The 19,072-nt window shown below is 41.0% G+C and overlaps 1 protein-coding gene across 1 annotated transcript; it reads right to left on the bottom strand.

The window, feature by feature from the left end:
• Nucleotides 1-2,005: 2,005 nt before the first annotated feature.
• On the bottom strand, nucleotides 2,006-11,476 carry Pcyox1 (prenylcysteine oxidase 1). Its single transcript, XM_048352689.1, has 6 exons — nucleotides 11,290-11,476; nucleotides 10,155-10,361; nucleotides 9,229-9,403; nucleotides 4,586-4,797; nucleotides 4,116-4,268; nucleotides 2,006-3,491 (listed from the first exon to the last, which is right to left on the bottom strand). The coding sequence occupies exons 1-6, from the start codon at nucleotides 11,399-11,401 to the stop codon at nucleotides 2,833-2,835; spliced, it is 1,518 nt and encodes a 505-aa protein (XP_048208646.1). The 5' UTR covers nucleotides 11,402-11,476; the 3' UTR covers nucleotides 2,006-2,832.
• Between the last annotated feature and the right edge of the window lie 7,596 nt (nucleotides 11,477-19,072).

The following is a 19,072-nucleotide window of genomic DNA, read 5'->3' as shown; positions in this document are numbered from 1 at the left end:
TTATGGTTTATGAAAAGGAATTTCAGATGATTTACAGGGAAATTTAATAAGAGTAGGTTGAATGAAAAACCTGCAGCATTTTAAGTTGGTATTTTTCTAAGTCAAATATATCACAAAATAAGTCTAGAAATAGAAATTAATTCATTTCATTAGTATTTTCTAATACTTAAGAGAAGTCCTCCCTTCTGTGGTTTGTTACCATGTTTTCAGTTACCCACAGTCAACCTTGATCTAAAAATTATTCAGTGGGCTGGGAATATGGCCTAGTGGTAGAGTGCTTGCCTCACATACATGAAGCCCTGGGTTCCATTCCTCAGCACCACACATATAGAAAAAGCCAGAAGTGGCACCATAGCTCAAGTAGTAGAGTGCTAGTCTGGAGCAAAAAGAAGCCAGCAAAAAGAAGCCAGAGACAGTGCTCAGGCCCTGAGTTCAAGCCCCAGGACTGGCAAAAATAAATTAATTTTTTAAAAATTCAGTGGAAAATTCTAGAAATGCATCGTTAAGTGTTAATATTCATCATAGTATTTGTTTTCTATTTTTTCTTAATGTTGATAACTCTTACTGTGCCTAATTTCTCAATGAAACTTTCTCATTGGAATATATCTATGTATGCACAGGAAAAAGCCTAGTGTATATATAAGGTCAATTACTATCTAGTTTCCAATATCCATAGGGTATTTGAACTTATCTACCACAGATATGGGGAATTAATGAAGCATATATGTAAGCCAGCATTATATTCCCTACAAACTGTCTACCAAGGAAAAAAACATCCCTTCCTAAAAAAGGAAAGAAATATAAATGCCTTTTAAAGGCACTTGTTAAGAGTAAAATTAGCATCAGGTGCTGGTGGCTCACGCATGTAATCCAAGCTACTCAGGAGGCTAAGATCTGAGGATCCTGGTTCAAAGCTAGCCTGGGCAGGAAACTCCATGAGATTCTTATCTCCAAAAAATTACTCAAAAATCTGGAAGTTGCACTGCAGCTCAAGTGGTAGAGTGCTCGCTTTGAGCAATAAAAACAAAACCTCAGGGGTAACACGCAGGCCCAGAGTTCAAGACCCAGGACTGGCAAAAAAAGAGAAGAAAATTAGCAAAAAGATAACTTTTTGATAAACTATGAATTCCTGCCTCTGTATCAAATATATCTTGGCAGTTTTATCAATATATTACCATTCATAATTATAAAAGGGAGGAGATAATTTTTACCAAGAATCAGTGTTCTCTTAACACCATTTTGCTAAAGTAGTTACTGTCACATGGTGAAGCCATTTTTTTGTAATACTATGTGATCACAGCCTGCTATTGTTAGAATTCAGAAGCTTCATATGTTCTGTTCTGCCAGTGGCTGTGACATCAGATACCATCTTTGTATGCTATATGTAGAACTATATTTCTCAAGGTTGGCTGTATAACAGAAGCTCTGAGCCCCATAGCTGACTTAGATATGCAGCTGTTGCCTTAATTTCTGCAACCAAGTTCTCATACTAGAGCAACTGATGCATTCATTCTAGGTATACAAGCTGCATTTGAACATGCTTGGTGTCACTGCCAATACTCTGCTCTAGTGCAACTAATCCAGGGTTATCAATGTTGTTGCACCTAGTAACACTGTCAGTACTTCTTACTATCTAATGAGAACATCACTGAGAGAAGTCATTCCTTGTGAAATGGATCTACTGTGATAATTCTTTGGGTTTTCAGAACTTTGCGGGGGTCACTAAAAACCCACTGTAAACATTTTAATCCCATATACAAGATTCTCACAATTCGAGCTGCATAATGGGAATTTAACAAAGCTACAATACCAAGATCCTATTCTCAATCTATTAAACCCCAACTCCTGGTTGTGAGGTCCTAAAAGCAATTTTAAAACTCCTTGGGGATGGGGTAAAGTTTAATGATATATGGCATAGTAATTGCCCAACAGGAATAAAGTCTTGGGTACAATCCCTAGAACATGGGGGGGGGGGAAGCCTCATTACATGACTTAAGACTGCCAATTTTTTAATCCAATTGACCATATTTATTTCCCACTTCACTGGAGATTTCTACATGAAATTTTAAAGATTACACTCCTAAGACCTAATAAAGTCAGAAGCAATCAAAAGATCATGTTCTGAAAGTCAAGGCTTTACACACAGGCACATTTCCATGAAAGAGGTATAAATTAGGGGCTGGGAAGGTGGCTTAGTGGTAGAGTGCTTGCCTAGCATGCATGAAGCCCTGGCTTCAATTCCTCAGTGCCACATCAACAGAAAAAGCCAGAAGTGGCACTGTGGCTCAGGTGAGCAAAGAAGCACAGGGACAGTGCACAGGCCCAGAGTTCAAGTACCAGGCCTGGCCAAAAAAAAATAAAAAGAAGTACAAATTACTTATAGGCAGGCTTAAAAAAAACTTCTAGAGTAATCTTACCTAACTAAAATCATTCCTATTGTAAACTAGTTAGGTCCACCCTAAGATATTTTTAAGTTATTCAAGTTTTCATCTTAAACTACTACAGTTTTAAACAAAACCAGAGCCCCAAATCCAACCTATTCAATCAGAATCTCCAATAATAAGCTTGAAAATCCATTTTTATCAAACTCCAGGTGGTTTTTAGGATCAGACAAACTTGGACATCACTGATGAATATGAAAAGAACAGTTCAATTGTGGAGATAGTCTAAGTACAAGAGTTATCCATTGAACCCTGTATTATCTTATGTTCCATAGGCATTGCTTTGTTGAACAATTATAAATGGCAGAACAACTGATTCAAAAGCCTTTGCTCAAATTTTGCTATTTGCCAGTGATACTCCATAAGAAGCAGAAGGGAAAAAAGTGTCATGTCACAGCTCTGACTTTAGTTTCTCATACAAGTTGTCTTGGTCAATCATGTGTGTGTGGCCATTCCAACGGTGGTAGGCGAGCAGAGCAGCATTGTAGCCCGCAATGGCACTCATTTCCATGGCACTTGCGGCATTCTCTATGCCATTGAGGTAATAGAGCTGATCATGGAGGATGATGGGGGGGCACTTCTCCGGGGGCGTGTAGCGAGGATAGGCAAGCCATGGTTTCCTCACAGCGTAATCATAGGACAAGAAGAGCGTTGTAATTTGTTCTTTAGTAAGAATTTCTCGGGAAAAGGTCTTCCAAACGTGCATTCCATCATTTGATGGTGGAGGATGTTCTTTTCCTTTGACAGAGTTCACAATTTCAAGACTGTTGATGAACATATCTGAATTATCGGTGACTAAAACTGTCGCAAGACCAAACTGATCTTTGGCCCTGGAGCTAAATATAGTTGAGTTCAATTCACCTTTAACAAAAGTTGTCACTATTTGTTGGTAATTCTGATTGAATTCTTCAATTGGAGGATCAAAGTTGAGGAAAGCTATGTTGGATATCTTTTGACTCAATGGAGTGGCCACCAAGACAATGTCATAAAAGTCTGATTTGGTCTCAGATCCAATTTTATAGACCACTTCATACATCTTTGTGGGATTTCCTACAGAAATAAGGAAGCATACATTTCTTAGTGTTTCTAATTACAGAAACTACATTTTTGCGAGTTCTAAAAATAATTCTGTAACTTCTAATATTTTCTCTATAATTCTAAAATGGAAGAGTTATGCCTTAAGATACTTCCCTACCCAATTTTACAATAGTGAAGATAAGTGCCTAACAGAATGTTAGTAAGCACATGTTTTCTTTTTTTTTTTTTTTTGCCAGTCCTGGGGCTTGGACTCAGGGCCTGAGCACTGTCCCTGGCTTCTTTTTGCTCAAGGCTAGCATTCTGCCGCTTGAGCCACAGCGCCCCTTCTGGCCATTTTCTGTATATGTGGTGCTGGGGAATTGAACCCAGAGCATCATGTATACGAGGCAAGCACTCTTGCCACTAGGCCATATCCCCAGCCCACATGTTTTCTTTTGAGGATGAAAATATTGTTTTTATCCAAAGAGTCATGCCACTGCATTTGAGCACATTTGGAAATATTTCTACAAGGCAGAACATAAACAATTTAAACTTCTATCATTCTGGAACTGAATCCAAGATGCCAGAAGACAAATCTTTCTCCCTAAGCAATCTTTTCTGCAGGGGCAACTAGGAACCATAAAAGTTCAAACTCACCTCTCTGCTTGGTCTTGGTTTTCGCCTCTACAGACAATACTGAGCCAGATATAAGATTGGCTTTGGATGCCTCGATGAGCCGTGAACAAACAACTTTATTGCCACCTTCCACAGCCCAAAGGTTGGAATCAGCAGCAGTCATTGACACTGCCCCTGTTGGCCACAGGAGAAACATGTTTTAATTTTGACTTACACATAATTCTCTACCCAATCTCCTTTCTCAATTAAATGTTCTGTTCTAAATGCTCTAGACACTGCCCAGAAGACCTTTAGAGGTAAAAATCTTGCCCCGATTATAACACTGAACTAGTGAAAACTACTTAAAAACCCCTCCCTGCAAAAGTGAATGTCTAAAAATATATGAGATTATGACAAAGAAAGTCTTCTTCAACCCTAAATCAGAAGCCACCACAATGTTAACTAAGTCCCTCTGTGAACAATGTGCACTAGTTCTCCAAGCCCAGGCTTACCTACAAAGGCATTGAGATCTGTGCTTTGGCCAAAATTAATCCTCATAATAGGAGCAATCATTTCACTGAGGAACTTCTCAGAAAAGCCAGCTTTCTGCAAGTTTTCTTGAAGCGTTTGGTTAGCCAGTATAAGGTAGTCATCGCCTCCTATGGCATGTAGTAGCTTTTCTACACTACTGAAGGCATAATCATGAGACTGGTAGCGGTAAATCCTTTTGAAAAGAAGAGAAATGGCCATTAAACATCAAACAAGATAAGTGCAAAAGGGATATGTGGAGAGGATACACAGGATCATAAGAATCAAACTAAGCCAGTGACAGTGGCTCACACCTGTAATCCTAGTTACTCAGGAGGCTGAGATCTGAGGATCACCATTTGAAGCCAGCCTGGGCAGAAAAGTCCCCGTGAGACTCTAATCTCCAATTTACCACTTAAAAATCAGAAGTAGCATTGTGGCTCAAAGCAGTAGAACATAAGCCTTGCTGAGAATATGGCCTGGTGGCAAGAGCGTTTGCCTTATATACATGAAGCCCTGGGTTCGATTCCCCAGCACCACATATATAGAAAATGGCCAGAAGTGGCACTGTGGCTCAAGTGGCAGAGTGCTAGCCTTGAGCAGAGAGAAGCCAGGGACAGTGCTCAGGCCCTGAGTCCAAGGCCCAGGACTGGCCAAAAAAAAAAAAAAGAACATAAGCCTTGAACAAAAGAGCTCAGGGACAGCACCCAGGCCCTGAGTTGAAAGAGAGAGAGAAAGAGAGAGAGAGAGAGAGAGAGAGAGAGAGAATCATACTGATGCCAGGTATGGTAGCAATTACCTGCAATCCTCACACTCAAAGGATGAGGCAAGAGGATCTCATGTTCTGGTTCTGCCTAAGCTGTATTGCAAGATATTATCTAATAAAAAGAACCAAGTCAATTCTCATGTTCCTTTCTTTCTTTTCTTCCCTGCCAGTCCTGGGGCTTGAACTCAGGTCCTGGGCACTGTCTCTGAGCTTCTTTTTGCTCAAGACTAGCACTCTACCACTTGAGCCGCTTGCAGCTTTTTCTGTTTATGTGGTACTGAGGAATGGGACCCAAGGCTTCATGCATGCAAGGCAAGTGTTCTACCACTAAGCCACATTCCCAGCCCCATGATGTTTCTTTAGTATGAGTTTCCACCCATCATGTGAGATACAGCTCAATCACCATCCTCCTAGATCTCACAGAAGTTCCTGGCTCCCCCTCTTCCTCTGCCTGCTTGGAAGTCCCCTGTTCTCTATATGCAGTCTTCTTTTTTTGTATTAAAATAGTCCCTGGGAGCACCCTCAACGCAATGGGTATGTCCTGTTCTCATTCTTTCTGTCTTCTAGCAATATTTAATCATGTCTAAAATTACATTGTTTCCAGCAGGTTTTTATCTATCTATCTATCTGAAATATAACAAAAAATAATTGGCCATTCCAAATACTGAATGTGCTATCTCAGTTCAATTAGTCCCAAAGCTTAAAGATTTTTCATTTCTCCTTTCTGCTTCTCTCACAAGTAGGAAACCTTACCAACCTCTTGTTTCTCCATTCTCACTCTTTTGATCATAAATCACTATTGTTGTTCATACTAGTAAAATTAGTAACTGATTACTTGATTCTGGTTTCTTTTCTTTGAAATATTGAGGATTCTCCCAAAAGCTTGAAAATACTTCTACTTTGTAATCTATTTATCCAACTAGTTTTCACAACTAAATATTTGAAGTTTGGAGCATTTAGTCTGACCACAATAAGAGAAGAAAAAGAACATTTAAGGGGAAAAAAATAATTGTTGGTTTTAAAGTCAACTGTATCAAATCTAAAACCTCTGCCCTAATTGCAAACAAAGAAACAAAGTACAAGTAAAAGGGTTTGTTTAAAGGTAACAATGGCAAATAGAAGCCTCAAAACACACACACACACACACACACACACACACACACACACACACACACACACACCCCTGATTCATTCACTGGTCTCCAAATAGGCTTTACATATAGTCTCCAGGCATTGCAGAAGTTCTTCCTTCCCTTTGGAATATACTTCCCACTGCAAGATCGGAACAACTAACCTTCTTTGAGGGAACCTGAGTCTTACCTGTGCTGAAAGTCCTAACTTCCCAATCACAGGAATGGCAACACCTCCAAAAGTCTACAAAACTTAGCATCAATGGCATTTGGCTCAGTACTTAGATATTATTGCATATGGGCCTTTCAGAAAACATCCCCTATTTCTCTGCACTTTATGGTTTTGATAAAACATTTAGATGAAGCTGAGTGCCAGTGGCTCACACCTGTAATCCTAGCTATTCAGGAAGCTGAGGTCTAAGGATTGTGGTTTGAAGCCAGCCTAGATGTGAAAGTCCTTGAGACACTTATCTCCAATAAACTACTCTGAAAAAGCTGGAAGTGGAAAGTGACACTGTGACTCAAGTAATAGAGCAGTAGCCTTGATCCAAAGAAGCTCAGGGATAGCACCCAGGCCCAGAGTTCAAGCCCCAGGAATGGCGGGGAAAAAACAAAAATCCAACATTAGATAAATTAGTGCAGGTAGTGGTTCAGTACATAATTTTTCAGGTTGCAAGAAGTAGAACAAAGAGAAAGACAGGAGCTTACAGTTATGCCTGACAGGCAAGTACATGAAACAAAAGAAGGAATAAATATAAATGACAGATCCCTCTCAGTAGTCATAGGAGAAGTGTTTACATGGAGGCTCTTTCAAAAGAAAACTCTCTCTTTTTGTTTTTAATAAGGGACAATGCTACCTATAATAGCCAACTCAATAACCTGACAATAATGATAGCAGCCAATTAAATAACCTACCAAAAACAAACAAAAAGACACATATTCTCTATCTCCTCCTGCCTGTGTTGCAACCTCACTTAATCAAGTCTCCTAGGAAAAGGTCTCCTGAGGAGACCAGACAAGACCACAAGCCCAGTAAAAACAGTGTTGTAACTGTTGCATAAGACCAGATGCATTACAACAAATATTACCAAATTAAGACATGTAATTAGCCAGTAATTTCTGCTAGATTGCTTCTACAACCTTTTTCTTCTCAAATGACATTTGTATAACTCTCAACCTTTATCAATTTAATCTATTTAGGAAATGTTTATGGAACACAAACTTTCAATCAGGCAATGTTCTGGTAAGGATAGAGAAGTCAACACAACGGAGAGTAAAAAGCAATCACTAACTACAGAAAGTTCATGTGTAAAGAAACAATAAAAAATTAATTAAGTGCAAATAAGTTATATCGCAGGTGGTATTAATAAAAATAAATTAAGCTGGGCACCAGTGGCTAATGCCTATAATTCTAGCTACTCAGGAGGCTAAGATCTGAGGGTTATGGTTTGAAGCCAGCCCAGGCAAGAAAGTTTGTGAGACTCTTATCTCCAATTAACCATCAAAAAAGCTAGACGTGGAGGTGTGGCTCAAGTGGTTGAGGGCTGCCTGAGCACAAAAGCTAAGAGCAGTTCCTGGACCCTGAGTTCAAGCCTGGAAATGCATGAAGTTGGAAGGTTACAATGCTCAAGAAGATAGTTAAAAAAAAAAAAAAGGCCTGAGAAGGGAAGGTCACATCTGACCAAGGGTGAAGAATGTAAGGATATAAAGACGCAAGTCACATAAACATCTAGGGGAGAGAGGTCAAAAGCTATCCAAAAGAAAGACAGGTCAGTGTAATTGAAGCAGACATCCAGAAAAGGAAAAGGTACCATTAGTTTAATAATAAAAATACATCCAGAATGGTGAATGAAGACCTCTAACAATCTGTCGTTCCATGAAAGCAGTGGGAATACTGGCAAAAATTGTCTGCATTAGACTAGAGATGTAGCTCAGAGGTGGAGCACTTGCCCAGTATGTACAAGACCTTGAGCTTGATATTCAGTACTTCAAAAAGGAAAGAATGTACTGGGAATATGGCCTAGTGGTAGAGTGCTTGCCTCGCATACACGAAGCCCTGGGTTCCATTCCTCAGCACCACATATATAGAAAGAGCTAGAAGTAGCACTGTGGCTCAAGTGGTAGAGTGCTAGCCTTGAGCAAAAAGAAGCCAGAGACAGTGCTCAGGCCCTGAGTTCAAGCCCTAGGACTGGCCAAAATAATAATAATAATAATAAGTAAAGAGAAAGCTAGGGGCTGGTAGCTGGTGCCTGTTATCCTATCTAATCTGGAGACTGAGATCTGATGATCACAGTTCAAAGCTAGCCCAAGGAAGAGTCTGTGAGACTCTTATTTCCACTACAAAACCAAAACCAAAACCTGGAAGGAGAGCTATGGCACAGTGGTAGAGCACTAGCCTTGAGCAAAAGAAGCTCAGAGGCAGCACCTAGGCCCTGAGTTCAATCCCCAGGACCAGCACAAATAAAAAAGGAGAGAAGAGAAAAATATGAAAAGCACCACCTGAATCCTTGCTACCAAGGACAGTAATGGTAGCAAATTAAATTTAAATTCTTGGGAAATTATAGACATGAGCCACTATGCCAGCCCTGGTCTGCATGTTTTCTTTAAAGCATTTTCTTTAATAATCTTATAAAGAGGCTGGCAGTTAGTAGAGAACTGCTTCAAGAAACTATAAATTCCAAAATTTCACCAAACAAAAAAGTCATAGGTTAAGTGGAAGGCAAAAAATTACCTCATAAATTTGTCTAACACATCTTCTACCCACATATGCATTCGAAGGGACTGAAATCCATAGCGCCAAACTAGTTTAATCATGTTGATTATAAACCAGCTGCTCTCTTCAAATACCAGATTCTCTCCATTGTACACTCCCATTAAGCCCCCAGAAGCAGGAACAGTGGAAAGACCTGCAAACACAGAGAAAGGGTAGGTAAGTGAATTTGGGGCTCTCCCCAGATCTCAGAAGACACATGAAAGGAGCTCTGTCTTTGGAATAGTGATACATTTACACTCACTGCACTATCCAAAAGCAGATGCTCTAGGAGATGGGTCAGAAGATCACAGATGTATCAAATTAGACCTGCTACTTTTAGTCATGGAGAAAATGGAAGCATCCAGATGGGGGAAAAAAGAGGCACTCCCTTTCCAGTTTGACTCTTGCTTTGCAAAACTGGGCATTTCAGGTTAGTGGAAAGAGGCCAAAATTACACAATATTCCCAGGGGAAAGGGCCTGCAGAGGCGTGCCATTTTTCCTCTGCAACCTGCCCAGACCTCCCCAGTACCCATAGCTGTGTGAGTGACTTTAAACTAGGCTCTCCAGGCCTCAGCACCTCATTTCCTCAGCTGTAAAACAAGCACTCTAAGGTTTCTGCTCAAAATTCTCTGATTCTTCAACACAAACCCAACAGCAACCGTCCCCAACCCCTCCCCCATGTCTGTAATTCCAGAAAACTGAAGAGACAGATACCTAGTATACCATTACAGGAGAATGGCTTCTAATAAGCTAGTACGGCCCGCTAACTGAACAGTGAAGACAACACTTTTTAACAGCTTCTCCATAAAAATACAATTAATGAGACAGAAGAGTTTCAGTTCTCTGTGTGAGAAAAATATGGTGTCACACAGAAATGTGCTTAACTCTAGGCAAAATTACATACCCAGTTCTTTAACAAAACGCTTCATGTGCAGATTTAAAGGATGGATGACTGAACCTCCAGCCTCATAGTCGTGTCCTTGAACTGCCAAGGTGGCCAGACGACCCCCAACCACTTCTCTTTCAAACACATCAATCTTCACATCTTTCCCAAATTTTTGCCGAAGATAGTAGGCTGCTGAAGTGCCTCCAATTCCAGCTCCAATAATTGCTGACAGAAGGGAGGGAAAAGGAAGTTTTCTTTTTTTCCTCTTACCAGTGTGAGTTTTGTTTTTGGAAGAGCATTAACTTTAATAAATGGAGGTTACTCAAGACTATACCCAACAATTTAGGCAACCCTGGGGGAGGGAAGACTTCTGGGCTGAAGCCAGAACTCCCTGAATGTGGCAGCCCCTCCTCCCAGCCAAAAGAGACTTAAATTACAAACTGACATTCATTATAATTTTTTCCCCAGATGCCCAAGATTCTCACGGGTCTTTTGTAAGCACCAAAGGTGCCTGCACACCCTCTCGCCGGGCCGTTCTAGTACGCATTTTAAATAAAGTGGCCGCCATGTTCGCCTAGCTTTGTTCTTTGTCTCAATATGGACCCAATGTAGAATTAATGATCCCAAAGGGCACAGTTTTAACTGGAGGGCAGGGGGACTAGGAAGCAGCACTGCAAGGCGAGTGAAAGGAGAAAGCCAAAGGATGGTTTGTGGGTAGTTGCAGCAGCCCTGGACCAAAAAAAAAAAAAAAAAAAAAAAATCCTGCACGCCTGGGGCCTCCGTGGGCCGACCCTCAGTGTAGCCGAGATAGGAGAGGTGGTTCCAGTCAATCACCGGAACGGAGCGGGTGGGCTTGTTTGCGCTCCGCGGGCAGGTTGTGCGGGCATTCGCTATCTGCCCAGTGGGAGCGGCCAGGTGCTCCTGGACTCGCTAGAATCGGCCTCGCAAAGGCTTGGGGCTGTAGGGACACTGGTCCTCACCTCCATCAGGCCTCAAAGCAAGCAACTCTCCACGGCAGGGAAAGCGCGATCCTGCCCGTAAGAAGATGGAAAGACTCCCCGAACGTGATCGTGCGCGGCGAGCGTGGTGCCCGAGAGTCCCTGTTTGGGTCTCCCTCTCCCGTGCCCGCCCTCGCCACCCCCCTCTGGCCTACCGATCTTCTCCGGCGGGGCCCGGGACTCGGCGCCCGCAAGGCACCCCCAGCTGCACAAGAACAGCCCCAGCCCCAGCGAGGACAAGACGAGCTCGGTAGTGAAGCGCACCATGGCCTCCCAGAGCGCAGTAGGCCGACTGCCTCCAGGTCCCCGCAGTCCTCCGGTAGTTGATCTTCCGTGCGCTCGCTGGCCCTGCCCCTCGCCTGTAGCTCCGCCCACGCCCCGCCCCGTTTCCGATCCGATCCGCCGGGACCCCGCCCAGGTCAGGTAGTGCCACCACCACCCCACCCCACCCCCGTATCTCTGCCCCTCCCTGCACATCCCAGGTCCACCCAGTCCTCCAGCTGTTCCCCATTCGGGGCCACTCCGACCTCCAGCCCAGCCTTCCAAAGCTCCCTCTCCAGAAGACATTCCAGGCCCCAGTAAAGGCCCCCTCCAGTCTCCAAGTAAAAAGCGCCCTTTTCCATTCAGTCTCAGAGAAAGCACACAGCCCACCTCTGTCAGAAACAGGCCCCTGGGACAACAAATAGTCACTGAATGATCAACGTATTCCAGGGACTCTTGGGCCTGAAATGAATGAAGGTACTGGGTGAGGAGAAAACTGAGGGGACGCAAGGTGAAGAGAGCGAGTACAGTAACTGACAGGAATAAAAGTGATGTCCTAGGGCTGGGAATATGGCCTGTGGCAAGAGTGCTCGCCTAGTATACATGAAGCCCTGGGTTCCCCAGCACCACATATATAGAAAACGGCCAGAAGTGGCGCTGTGGCTCAAGTGGCCTAGTGCTAGCCTTGAGCAAAAAAAAAAAAAAAGAAGCCAGGGACAGTGCTCAGGCCCTGAGTCCAAGGCCCAGGACTGGCAAAAAAAAAAAAAAAAAAAAAGTGATGTCCTGAAGGAGCCTAAACTGTGCTACCCCAATCCTTTGGCTTACGGATTGTTTGGGGCTGACCTTATTTGTGGAGATGTGAACATGAGAAACGCTCTCTGACTGATTGCTGGACATAAATTTACAGAGGTAAATGGGTTCCTCCTCCCCTCTCTACCTGAAGGATGAAGGTTAATCACTGAAGACAACTTTTGAATAAAGTTTAGAGGAACCCATTGATTTGGACTGGGTACCTGCCCTAGGTCCAACAGTCCAAATTATATATAGTCAAGGATGCTGAAGTTCCTTGCTACCAAGGTGGAATTTGGTCTTCCAAGAAATAAGAGATCTGACAGCTAAATCCCCAAACAAGCCAGCTTTATCAGACAAGGTAAGGAAATCTCCTCAGCTTTAACTTTCACAAAGCAAGTTATTATCATTATTATTATTTTTGCCAGTCCCAGGGCTTGAACTCAGGGCCTGAGCACTGTCCCTGGCTTCTTTTTGCTCAAGGCTTGTACTCTACCACTTGAGCCACCAGTGCCACTTCCAGCTTTTTCTACATATGTGGTGATGAGGAATTGAACCTAGGGCTTCATGTATACAAAATGAGCACTTTACCACTAGGCCATATTCCCAGCCCCAGCAAATTATTTTCAAAAGACTGGTTCACTTTTGTTCTGTTTCTGCTTTCATCAGACCTTTAGTCTATAAAGCAAACTTCTGCAGTTTATTAGTCATTGTACTTGATTACTTGTAATTGTGTTTGCGTGTGTGTGTGTGTGTATGGTGTGATGTGCTAGTCCCAGGTTTTGAAATCAGGGCCTGGATGATGTTGTCCCTGAGCTCTCTTCTCTCTCTCTCTCTCTCTCTCTCTCTCTCTCTCTCTCTCTCTCTCTCTCTCTCTCTGTGTGTGTGTGTGTGTGTGTGTGTGCTAGTACTCTACCACTTGAGCCACAGCACCACTTCCAGCTTTTTCTGTTTATGTGGTGCTGAGGAATAGAAGCCAGGGCTTCATGCAAGCACTCTACCACTAAGCCACATTCCCAGACCCTAAGTTTGTTTCTTGACAATTATCAGCCTGGACCAGGAAGGAATCTACATAAGTAACCTAACTGAGGAGACTTCCTCTACGGTTTATTTGTCTTCCCACCATTTGCTACTTCTAGAGAGTCAAAATCTTTTTCCTTTGTCTTGTCACTTCTCGAAATATCAACAATTATTTGCTGAAAATGCTCTATAAGCCTGAATTCAAAACCAAATCTCTTCAGATTTATTCATTTCCCTGGGTATTTTCCTTGTCTATATTATTTATTTATACTTAGGTGTTTTGGGGTTTTTTGCTTATTTTTATCTAGTTAGTACATCTTTTATTAGTAAGGTCTGTTCCAACCAAGAACTCCAAAGGAAAAAAAGAAAAAAAATTCTCTCCTTCATACTGATGCCATAATCTAGAAAATTGTATACACTAAAAAGAAGTTCTGGTCTAAAACTATGGTCCTAATATTATTGAGAAAAGCTGCTGACTGAATACTGAATATAAGCTGATCCTGTTTCTGTAGTTAAACTATTCTCATTCAAAAACAAACAAAAAGTAACTAGTGTAGAACATTATGAATTGCTGAAGGAATAATTCACTGGTAGACTGGTAGAGCACTAGCTTAACACACACAGACCCTGAGTTCAACCCCAGCATGAGAGAGAGAGAGAGAGAGAGAGAGAGAGAGAGAGAGATAGATAGATAGAACAATAGTAACAACTATGTGAATGGAGAGAAGTTGAAGTGGATAAAAACAACAGAAAAATCAACAGCAAAAAGCATCACATAATTAAACAAATATTTTAGTTCCTTCTAAATGCTAGTCCATGGTCTAAATGCTTGTGAAAAATTAGATTTAACAGCTAAAGACATAGCCACTAAACTAGAAAGACAGCCAACCATATGGGAAAGGATCTTCACCAGCACAGCAACAGACAAAGGCCTAAAATCTGTCATCTACAGAGAACTCAAGAAACTAACCGCCTCCAAAACCAATAACCAATTATTAAATGGGTAAAGAAGCTAAAGAGAGACTTCACAGGAGAAGAAATAAAAATGGCAAAGAAACATATGAGGAAATGTTCAACATCCCTGGCAGTAAAGAAAATGCAAATAAAAACAACCCTTAGATACCACCTCACCCCAGTTAGAATGGCCTATACTCTGAACTCAGACAACAACAAATGCTGGAGGGGATGCTAAGAAAGAGGAACCCTTCTCCACTGTTGGTGGGAGTGTAAACTAGTACAACTGCTTTGGAGAACAGTATGGAGGTTCCTCAAAAAGCTCAGCATAGACCTACCCTATGACCCAGCCATACACTCCTAGGCATCTATCCTGAACAACAGGTCTCAGGATATCAAAAAGACATCTGCACATCCATGTTTATCACTGCACAATTCACAATAGCCAAAATATGGAAACAAGCCAGATGCCTCACTACAAATGAATGGATCCAAAAAATGTGGTACCTATACATAATGGAATACTACATAGCGATTAGAAATAATAAAATAATGGTATTTGCAGGGAAATGGTCAGATCTTGACCAAATAATGTTGAGCAAGACAAGCCTAGAGGGGCTGGGGATATGGCCTAGTGGCAAGAGCACTTGCCTCCTATACATGAAGCCTTCGGTTTGATTCCCCAATACCACATATACAGAAAATGGCCAGAAGTGGCGCTGCGGCTCAAGTGGCAGAGTGCTAGCCTTGAGCAAAAAGAAGCCAGGGCCAGTCCTCAGGCCCTGAGTCCAAGGCCCAGGACTGGCAAAAAAAAAAAAAAAAAAGACAAGCCTAGAACAACAGAGAACAAAGGTGCATGGTCTCCTTGATAAATGATTGTTGGGGGTGGGGAGATCAGGTCTGCAAAATAACAAACTTCTTTCTAAATGGTATTTCCACATGTTTGGGTCAGTGACTTTAAATTATGTATCTAAAACAAAACAATTACTAAACAAACATAAAAATGTCTAGGATAGACCTATCAGAGGATCACAATAGCTCAACAGCTATGTACATATGATTATATAAGATGAGGCTAAGCAAAATGAACTCCAAGAGAAGGAAATGGAGGATTTTATTGTTGTCATTATGTTTAATGTAGTAGGTGAACTTCCTTTGGCATACCCCATGTGGTTACACTGAATATTGTATATATGCTAACCTGAACTAGGGAAGGGAAAGAAAAACAAGGGAGGGTATAATAAATATGACAAGAAATGTAAAATAAATAAATTTATTCACAATAGTGAGTACTGTAAAAACAAAAACAATAAAATAGATTTAAAAATACTCTTTTGGGGCTGGGAATGTGGTTTAGTGGTAGAGTACTTGCCTAGCATGCATAAAGCCCTGGGTTCAATTCCTCAGCAACCACATAAACAGAAAAAGCCACAAGTGGCGCTGTGGCAAGTGGCAGAGTGCTAGTATTGAGCAAAAGAAGTTCAGAGACAGTGTCCAGACCCTGAGTTCAAGCTCCAGGACTGGCAAGAAACAAAACAAAGAAGAAGTAAACTATTTCGTAATCTCCCACTTTCATAGGTTCTTCTTGTTGAAACTAAATGTCAAGTTGGCTACCAAATCAGCTAGAGCTACTGGGTACAAGTATGTGGAGGCTTTGCTGCAGTGCAAATGCATCCTGTGGAAAAAAGTTTCATCCTAAAACTAAAAGTCCACACCCTCAGAACTCAATATGAAGAAATTTGTTGAATACTTGATTAAACCCTGTCTTTTGTGTATTTTCTTCTAAGATCTTTTCCATAAAAATGCTTTTGGCATTGACCTTAGTGTTTGCTGGCAGGAACAGAAATGGGGACAAGCTGAGCTAGAATAGGAGTGAGACTGAGGAAAACACTGAAGCCACTTCTCCATCCTTCTTCCCATTGAGTACTCCATCTCCCAGAGAAGGATATCTGACGCTGGTGTTCTTTGCACTGGTGTAGTTTGAGGACCTGCAGTGCCACCTGCAGGTTAGCACGCAGCTCCAGCTTTCTTAGTCCCAGGCAGTGAATGCATGAGAAAAGGTGAGGGGGTGGGGGTAAGCAAAGACACAACTACATCATAAATAAAACCATACATAACAAGCCTTCCCAGAACCCTTCAACATTGAGCGTCCTGAAAGATTAGGGAAGTTATAAATAGCTGCCTCAAAGCATTTTAAACCCATCATTTTCATCATGAATTGAAATTTTATTAATTAAAGATTGCTTCGTTTCTCAGGGGTGAAGTGGGGAGACAGGGGGTGGAGAAACGGGGTGGAGCAAAAGAAAAGTATTTACCAGTATAGGCGAAATGATTGTGGTTACTATTACAAGTGTACAAAGGGTTCTACCAATTGATCAGTTAACTCAACATACCCACTCTGTGAATAGGCAATTCATGAGAGTGTAAGTACCAATGGTAAAGTCATATAGATATATGAAGAGATACTCAATCTTTGGTTATTTTTTTAAACTTTTTTTTTTTTTTTGCCTTTTCTTTTTTGGCACTGGGGATCGAACCCAGGACATTGACACTTGGTAGGCAAGGGCTTTGCCACTATGTCCTAGCCTAAAATACTCAATCTTTGTAGTAGTTTAGGTAAGTACAAACTAAAACAAGCAGAGACCATTTTTATCTATTATATTGGCAAATTTTAATAAGACTAAAAATATTTTAATGCAAGAGAAATATGAATGAGGTCAGAGGAGGGCTCAGGGACTGCCTTTCAAATACTGGTTGGTATAGATGATGACTACAACCCTTGCTACTATGATAATGTAATTACACATATAAGATTGTATGTATGTACATGCATATATTTCATGTAACCCCTTACAGGGAAATGTATCCTACCAAAACAAGATACAAATGCAGGTTTGGCCAGGGGTGACCTTGAACACCTGTAATCCCAAATACTCTGGAGGTAGGAGGATCTCTAGTTCAAGGCCAATCTGAGCTACATATAGTGATCCTCTTCCTCTAATCAAAACACTATAAGGACATATGCACCAGTATTGCAGCATCACTTGGAGTAGAAAAAAAAAGTAGAGGGCTAAGGATGTAGCTTGGGTGGAACATAGATATATATGGAAAAGATTAAAAATGTCTCCACTCTTCCCTTTTTGAGGTAATTAAATTAGTCTGTATGACTCCATTCCTATGCAATGTCTGCAATAGGCAAATCTATAGAACCAGGAAAATCAGTGGGCTGTAGAGGGAAGTGAGATGGGCATTGCAGTACCTCTGTGAATACCACTTTTAATGGTGAATCAAAAAGATGGTAAACTGGGCGCTGGTGGCTCATGCTTATAATCCTAGCAATTCATGAGGCTGAAATCTGAGGATTGTGGTTCAAAGCCAGCCCAGGCAGGAAATTCTGTGGGACTCTTAATCTCCAGTGAATTTCCAAAAAGTCAGAAAGGGAGCTGTTGCTCAAATAGTAGAACACTAGCCTTGAACAAAAACAGCTTAGGGACAGTGTTCAGGTGCTAAGTTCAAGCCCCAGAACTGGCACAAAAAAAAAAAAAAAAAAAAAAAAAAAAAAAGCAGCAGGGCTGGGAATGTGGTTTAATGGGTTGCCTAGCATGCATGAAGCCTTAGGTTCAATTTCTCAGCATTAAATAAACAGAAAAAGCCGAAGTGGCACTGTGCCTCAAATGGTAGTGTAGTATCCTTGAGCAAAAGAAACTTAGGGACAGTGCCCAGGCCCTATGCTCAAGTCCCAGGACTGGCAAGGGAAAAAAAAGCAAAAAATACTATGTACTATTAACATCTGCTTTATTCTTCCTCAAAAGATTAATACTTTGTGCTAGGGAAGGGGTGACATTGTCCAAAAAGAAATGTACTCTTTACCTGACTTATATAACTATAACTCCTCTGTTCATCACCTTTATAATAACAATTATTTTTTTTAAACTTAATTTAAAAAATTCTCCCCCAAAGTTTAATACTTCTATTTGTTTGTTGCTGTAATTTCAAGACAGAGTTTCAGACTGGCCTAGAGCTCGTTAAGTAACTTTGCAATTCTCAGTTTCTTGCTTTGGGAAAACTGGGGTTGCAGAGTGGGCCACAATATTAATGCAGGGGCGCTACTACTGAGCCAGTCTTCAGCCCAATAATATTAAAAAAATATAATTAGAAAAAATAAAACTAGAATAAAATGTGCCACAGACTCTAAACGACAATTCTAAAATGTGACATAGTGTAAAGGAACTGCTTTAAAGAGAACATCACACTTTTTGATACATAAATTTTATCTTTAAAAATATTTCATATAATTTATAAAATGCAATATAAAAATCACAAATTGAGAACACTAAACCACATTTCAGAAACCTTAACTCTCTGCTCCCTAAAAGGCGCCAGAAGTTTAATCTTCTAACTTAGTTTTAAAATTCTTGAGGCTTGTTTACAGTAAATATTTCTTAAATGCTTTTTAATTGTCCTTTGAGTATAAGAAAGGTGCACACACACACACACACACACACACACAAAAGCCAGTGTGAAAATATTCTTTAGTACCAACAAAGAAAGTTGTTTTTTTTTTTCGGGGGGGAGGGAAGGTAGTACTCAAGTTTGAACTCTGCACCTACCCTTATTTTTTAAAAACTACATTGGAAAAGAACAAACAAACAAAAAACTACATTGGGATGAGGAATGATAAATCTTTTCTCATAACAAAAGCAGATTCTAAATTATCAATACATTTCTTTTCTTTAGCACTTTTAAAAATTATTATAAAGGTGATACATGTTCAGAAGTGTTACCGTTTCCTTTTTTTTGTTTTTAAATAAAACAAATGATAGGTAAGACCTATTTTCACATAAAAAAATCAAATCATAGGAACATGTGCTTGTGCTTGCTCCTAGGGAACTCTGGCGCGCTGGAGAGTCAACA

The sequence above is a fragment of the Perognathus longimembris genome, chromosome 8, assembly GCF_023159225.1.
Source record: "Perognathus longimembris pacificus isolate PPM17 chromosome 8, ASM2315922v1, whole genome shotgun sequence".
Taxonomy (NCBI): Eukaryota; Metazoa; Chordata; class Mammalia; order Rodentia; family Heteromyidae; genus Perognathus; species Perognathus longimembris.
Note: the sequence above shows the minus strand (reverse complement) of the source record. Positions and strands in the feature narration are given on the sequence as shown.

Coding starts and splice junctions, on each gene's coding strand:
- Pcyox1 (XM_048352689.1), bottom strand. CDS start 11,401: ATGGTGCGCTTCACTACCGAGCTCGTCTTGTCCTCGCTGGGGCTGGGG. Junction 10,362..11,289: donor GGCCCCGCCGGAGAAGATCG/GTAGGCCAGAGG, acceptor CCCTTCTGTCAG/CAATTATTGGAGCTGGAATT. Junction 4,269..4,585: donor AGATCTCAATGCCTTTGTAG/GTAAGCCTGGGC, acceptor TGTGGCCAACAG/GGGCAGTGTCAATGACTGCT.